Raw genomic sequence first — 7,196 nt, 5'->3', positions numbered from 1 at the left:
GGGTTTGGAACGACATGAGGGTGAGTAATTAATGACAGAATTTTCATTTTTGGGTGAACTATCCCTTTAAAAGTTTGCCCAAAAGTATGTTCCCAAAATAAGATATTTTTAAAATGTCTGTTTTTTTTCCCCCATACAATAAAAGTTAATGGGGTTCAATGTTGTTTTGGACTCCAATGACATTCATTGTATGTGCAAAAACTTAAAATAATCTTAAAAATAAGAAAAAAGAAAGCCATACAGGTTGGGAACAACGTGAATGTGAGTAAATAAATTCATTTTTGTGTGTGAACTGTCCCTTTAAGAACTTAATAAGAACGTAATCCTTAATACAAGTTAAACAACGGATAAATGATTTCAGGGCATATAACTTTTACAGGAAGGTATATAAGCAGCCATTGAGCGATATGTAGATTTAAAGATGTTGTAATAACTCCGAAACATAAGCTGTTGACCTTTACACATGGAGGAGGTATAAACGGTGATTACACTCTTATAGGCATTATAGGTTTGTCATGTGCTTGCTGCACAATTTAATCTGGACTCTGTCCGATGTGGTTTTAAAGCCCTATAAAACACACATAGCACTCTACAACCTTGCTTTTGAACTCATCTGACAGTTTCACATTGTAAACATCTACTAAAAGCCTTTTATTTGATCAACAATACTGTATTAAGTATTTCAGTGATGAATAATGCTTTCACCAGATAAATGAAGGCCCTGCTTCAGATTAGATGTTTTGGCTTAAAACATATTGATTAATATTATTAATTATTTAAGAAAGCCCCATCGACACTACAATTCAAAATCTTGGGGTCAGTAAGATTTCTTGATTTTTTGAAAGATGTCTCTCGTGCTCACAAAGGTTAATTTATTTGATCAAAAATACAGTAAGTTTATAAAATATCAGTTTAAAATAAATATTATTTAAAATCTGATTTATTTTTGTGACGCCAAAGCTACATTTTCAGCATCATTTCTCCAGTCTTCAGTCTCACATGATCCTTCAGAAATCATTCTAATATGCTGATTTGGTGCTCAATAAACATTTCTTATTATTATCATCATGGTTGAAAAGTTTGCTGCTTAATATTTTCTGGAAACCATAATACATGTTTTTCATGATTCTTTGAGTATTGATTTCTTGAGAAAAATCATACTGCTCCCAAACTTTTAAACGGTATTTTAAATATTTGTTAGTACTTGAGAGCATTGCTGACATTTGAATGGCCTCATCTGTGTGAGCAGTGTGACACCATGCTATTATCAGTGGGTGTTTCACAGATAAGCCTAACTTTACTTTAGAAATGAGGTAGGATGGACACACCTCTCTCAGCTCATAGTATTTGTGAATGTGTCTAGAGTGTGTTCAGGAGATGTTTTCACTCACTGCAGAAGCTCCCAGATGACCATGCCACAAATACCAGTGTGGTGGAACGGAAACTGCATCAGCCAAAAAGGCAGTTATGTATAGAACAGCTGCAACTACATAGAACACCATGAGCTACAAGGAGGAAAGGAAGACAGAATTACAAATTTGATTTAACTGACAAAGTCACAAATGATATACAGTAAGCTATCTCCTCTATTAGAGGAGTACGTGTCTCACCACCAAAGGCCAGGGCACTGAGGGTAAACTCTGATAAAACCTCAGCAGCAGCACAACAAACAGGGCAATGCTCAGAAGCCACAGCGTCACGCTGACAAACATTACCCAACCATAAGCAGGATCCGAGGTGTAGCTGGTAGCGGCGATCAGCGCCCACACCAGTAATCCAACAATCTGAACAGAAGATGGAGATGATCGTATGTTAAACATCAATGACAAAATACAGCCACTTAAAGGGTTAGTTCACCTAAAAATAAAGATTCTGTCATCATTTGCTCAACCTCATGTTGTTCCAAATCTGTACGACTTACTTTATTTTTTGCGTAACTTAAAAGACATATTTTGAAAGTACCCAGTGAAAATCAGTGGCTCCAAAACAGTATTGGACCCTAATGATTTTCTTCGTATGAACAAAAAAACTTCAATATCCTTTTTTTTGTGCCACAGAAAAAAAAAGAAAGCTATACAGATTTGGAAGGACAAGAGGGTGAGTAAATAATGACAGAATTTTTATTTTTGGATACATTAATCCTTCAAGTCAAGAAAACCCCTATTATCACTAAGGCTTTTCTTAACTTCAGGGTGTTATAATTAATTTAGATGACATTAGAGCTTGCACAATTACATGCATGCTCTGAAACATGAGCTTTAAAATGAAAGTGACGTACGTGTGAATCATCCTGGTAGTTCTCATCAGAGACCTAACCTACCAAAAACATTTAACATGCAACACTGTCAACAATTAATTATATTTTTAGCACCATATGCCCTGAGGAATCTTTTCACATAGTTATAAATTAAAAAATAATATAGCAAATAAAATATATTTTTTATATATAGCCTACACAAACAGATGATGCCAATGGAATTCATTTATACAATGAATATGAAAAGTTCATTATGTATTATTCATCTGATAAAGGTCTCAGATTTCAGACTATGTGTCTGACACAAGATACCTACAAATGTGACTTGCTCCACAGAATAAAGACTAAAACAGACATATCTCAGGTCAAATATTCACTAAAGTTCAGTATTACATTTATATTTACTGATTTAACAAGGACTAAATAATGTATTTGTATTGAGGGGAGTGTTTTATTATGGTTATTGACCCAATAACCAGTAAGATGATAATACAATAAACATCATAAATACTGATGTTTACTGTACAGTTTAATCAGTAATTTATATTACAGTCAAGTAAGTATTTTTCTGTACACTTTATTCTGATAATTGCATGTTCATATCTGAATATGTTGATATTTTGAGCAGAATGTAGTTTCAATGTTCCTAAATAACAGAGAAACATAGACTTGTGGTTTACCTACATTTACATGTTGGCTCAGTGTAGGAGCACACCTGATGCACAATATGAACACAACATCTACCTCTATGCAAACCCTGTACAAGCATGCAACTATCTGCATAATATCCAAGTTGTATGAAAAATTATGACCATAAACCTCGCTGATCCTGGTTAGTTTCATTTTATCAATCAACACCTACACAGTCTCAGTTTTTCTCATAAACACTGGCAATTTTTTTTTAAGCATAAAACACTTGAACATATGACAAAGCATAGAAAGTGCAATATACAGTTTTTAACAACTCACAATCTCAGTCAAAAGTAGGATACCAGGAACGCTCTTGATGAAGTCCATGTCTACCATTGCTGGGACTCCATAAGTTCTCTGAGGTTCATTGGAGCTGGTCTGAGTGCTGACCTTCCCAGGAAAATCTGCCATTTCTTCTCAGTATAAAGAGTTGATTACATAAAAATATCTCTTTAAAAAAAGAAAAAGGAAATAACATCTCAGAGGAGACACACCAGAACAGGTAATGCAGGTGTTGTCACTACCTAACAACTCCGCTTGAACAGATACAAGTTTTCTTTCTCTCTTTCACACCCTCCCTCCCTCTCTTCTCCCTCTATACCTTTGCACACCTATGAAGTATTTAAAGTGAGATCATGTTAGGCGGATACATCTGTGTATCCAAGTAATAAATTACTTCAGTAAGAATAATAAAGTGAGAACCCTCTACCTTCCTCTTGTAAAGAAAAAAGGAAACAGCAAGACAAAAACAATAGAAGTTGGGGGTTAAAAAGCGTTTAAGAGTTTAAAATGTCAGAATCATTGACAGAAGAGGATATTTTACATGTACACAGCAATGCATACAACATGGTGTAGCCATTGCTTTAACTTTAACACAGAAAGTAAAAGAAAAAAATCTGTAAGTAATGGCTAGTTTTAACATTCATAATTAAATTATAAAACTATTTATTATACGCAGAATACTCTTCCTATATGCAATGCTCATTGCATTCCTTGCTTTGAACCACTCGCTTTATAAAAAAAATTTATAAAGATTCATTCATTAACGTCTTTCATCCTTCACTAACCTGCACAACAGTCGTTTTTGTACTGCAGTTATTGCCTTCGTTCATCTTTGGCCACTCTTTGCAGCGACCAAATGTAAAACTTTCATGTCGTGTATTTTTGCTAGTTTTGTTGTTTCGGTACTCTACTCTCCATGAGGTATGAAATGGCCTTTGGTCGCTCTGCTGAGCATGTGTCAGCTGGGAACTGTCATGTTGACCTACTGGAAAAAAACTGTTGTCAGAAGTGGGATTCGAACCCATGCCTCCAGGGGAGACTGCGACCTGAGCGCCACCGCTCGGCCATTCTGACATATTGCACTGGATGTTTTTTTTTTTTTTTGTCCTCTAGAGTTTAAAACTACTTTTATTTTTCTCATTTATATTTACTGTTTTCATAATGTAACAGTAAAAAACAGCAATGCATACCATTTATATATATATGATATAATGCAACGTATATAATATAATTTAATATAATTTATAATATCATTTTTGCCATGACATAGGGTGGCCATTTCTGTAAAACCAAAATTGAGGACAATTTGTGGGATTCAGTAAAGGTAGGACAAAAACTGAAAAATAATCCTAAACCTATGAGCAGTGACAGAAAAAACCTTTTTTTTTTTTTTTTTTTTGGGGTGATATTTTCTTTCTTAAAGGTGCCATAGAATGGAAAACTGCATTTACCTTGGCATAGTTGAATAATAACAGTGTGTGGCTGACTCTTAACTTTTATAAAGAATATCTCTTTGGATTTGAGACTTTAGTCTTTGCAAATTTACAGATCTTCTTTATGCACCAAGAGCTTGTAACACTCCAAAGAGAAAGGAAAAAATGAAATCGCATCATATGACCCCTTTAATAGCAGCTCCCTGATGCCCGCATTTTATATACAGTATAATTACCCAACGATATAACTGCGAGAGGCAGTATTGAAATATATATTTTCCCTGTGTTTCTTTCCTGCTGCGTGAGCTACTGAAATGAGCCGCACTGTGAAACAGCCAATCAGAGCAGAACTCAACATTGAGCCGCACTGTGAAACAGCCAATCAGAACAGAGCTCCACATTATTATTCATGACCCTTCCAAATAAGGTAAAAACTGACCATTTCATTCTAGGGACAAATCCTAGGGTTGTAAATGGACATGTAAAACCGTTTCTGGAGATTTTTTGCCCTTACCTAAGCCACATACCTTCTATGTATATATCAGAGAACAATTTAAAATATTGTATCAATGCATTCTATAGCACCTTTAAACTGATTTCCAGGGGCAATTGATTTACTTTTATAAGGGAATTTTCTAACCTTATTACATTTATTTAATATATATTTATTCCATTTATTCCAATTCTTACATTTAATACATTTATTTAGAATAATAAGACACTACAGGGCTGACAGCAATCAAATACAATAAGTATCAACAAAATCCATTGTTGTTTAAATGGCACAGACGCAACACCTAAAGTGGCATTTAGATTTATTTACACAATGCTATTCAGAGATACCATAAATAAATTTACACTGCAGTTACAATAGCATAAATAGTGTTATGAGAATTTTTTTTTTAATAAAAGATATATATAAAATATGTTGAATATTGAACTATGAAAATACTTCAAATATGAAAATAAAACCGCCTGTAGGTGGCGGCAAGTCACTATCTTAAAGGCATAGTTCCCCCCCAAAATGAACATTTACTGTTAATTTACTCACCACAGGCCATACAAGATGTAGGTGACTTTTTTTCTTCAGTTGAACAGTTGAGAAGATTTTTAGCTGAAGCCGTGGTTCTTGGTGATTCATGAAAGGCAGGTCAGCAGCTACTGGCACTTGAGAGTCAAAAAAAAAAGAAAGGTTTCTTGAGCAGCAATCAGCATGATTTCTGAAGGATCATGTGACATTGAGTAATGAAGTAATGAAGCTTTAGCATGACAAGCATTTTAAAATATATTCAAACAGAAAGCAGTTCTTTCAAATGGTAGATTTACTGTTTTTACGGTGTTTTTGATCAAATAAATGCAGCCTTGCTGAGCAGAAGAGATTTCTTTCAAACCCTTTAAAATAATTTACTGACCCCTTTTTGAATGGTGGTGTATATATTATTTGTAATGTATATTTTCAAAGCATTTATTTAGCCCATATAACACCCCACATTAGCTCATATATAATTTTACAAACATGTAATTGAATGCCATATGACATTCATGGCATTTGATTTGACTGGACTTGAAATATCATTATCATTAGTTTCCCAAGGAGCAAAAAACGTGAATATAAATTATATCTGTAAGTGTTAAATAAACTCTTTAGAAATTTAGAATTCGAACCAACCACATTTAACATTTCTATCGTAAAACAGTGGTCAGATATGAAATGTTTGGCTACTTACATCTTATCCCGCACTTTATAGCCGCTGACTGAAGCGTCGCGTTGACCTTGAAATTCGCGCTATGCAGCTTCTGTGAACATAAAGGCCGCCTACTTTGATTTGATTGGTCATCTCAAATATTTTTTGAGCGGTGACAGCTGAGGCAGCTCAGATGAGGAGGCTTAAAGGAACACTCCACTATTTTTGAAAATAGGCTCATGGGTTAGACTCACAGGTGGGTTAGAAACGCACTGGGTTGTTCGAATAAGTGGACTGCTGACTTGTTGTCAATCCATGTTATTTTATTTGGTCCCATATTGGATCTCTTTGTGAGGTCTAAACTTTATAGCCTCAGTTTGGAAAGCGATGTAGCAAGTGGCATAATGGTAACATTAAAAGCAAATGTAACATCAAGCAGAAATGAGCAGAATCCAAGCTGAGAAAATAGAAATGTGTTACCATACACTTTAGACGTGTTATTGTTGTCAATTATTTGTATGCTTTGTGCAAAGAATAGATTTTTAATACTTTGATAACATATTCAGCAAATTCAGTTTGCTTTGCAAGTTACACCCTTGCAACCACAAACTATGAAACTTCAAACATCATCAGCGGTTTATTATATTCTCTTCCTTCTCAATAACTTTTAACCAAAAAGCCACTAGTATGTTCCTCACTTGTATGACAAATTCACTTTGATGATAAATCAATGAGAAAGTAATGTGAAATTCAACAAAAATCTGTGCTTGTTTCTGTGTGAGTATTTTTTCCTGAAAACTACCTGTTCCAGCATTCCTCAGCTTAGTGTCACACACATGTGCAAATATA

The 7,196-nt window shown here is 34.4% G+C and overlaps 1 protein-coding gene across 1 annotated transcript in view; it reads right to left on the bottom strand.

Moving 5' to 3' along the window:
- LOC107672203 (plasmolipin-like) overlaps positions 1-5,841 on the bottom strand; it is a 6,687-nt gene extending 846 nt beyond the window's left edge. Inside the window, exons 1-5 of the mRNA XM_016465294.1 lie at positions 5,714-5,841; positions 4,015-4,214; positions 3,227-3,397; positions 1,611-1,784; positions 1,392-1,505 (exon numbers count right to left, since the gene is read on the bottom strand). Of these exons, the coding sequence (XP_016320780.1) occupies positions 1,392-1,505; positions 1,611-1,784; positions 3,227-3,358 (420 nt within the window). The 5' untranslated portion in view covers positions 3,359-3,397; positions 4,015-4,214; positions 5,714-5,841. The remainder of the gene's footprint in view (positions 1-1,391; positions 1,506-1,610; positions 1,785-3,226; positions 3,398-4,014; positions 4,215-5,713) is intronic.
- Between the last annotated feature and the right edge of the window lie 1,355 nt (positions 5,842-7,196).

Source organism: Sinocyclocheilus anshuiensis, unplaced genomic scaffold (assembly GCF_001515605.1).
Source record: "Sinocyclocheilus anshuiensis isolate Anshui unplaced genomic scaffold, SAMN03320099.WGS_v1.1 scaffold997, whole genome shotgun sequence".
NCBI classification, from domain to species: domain Eukaryota; kingdom Metazoa; phylum Chordata; class Actinopteri; order Cypriniformes; family Cyprinidae; genus Sinocyclocheilus; species Sinocyclocheilus anshuiensis.
Note: the sequence above shows the minus strand (reverse complement) of the source record. Positions and strands in the feature narration are given on the sequence as shown.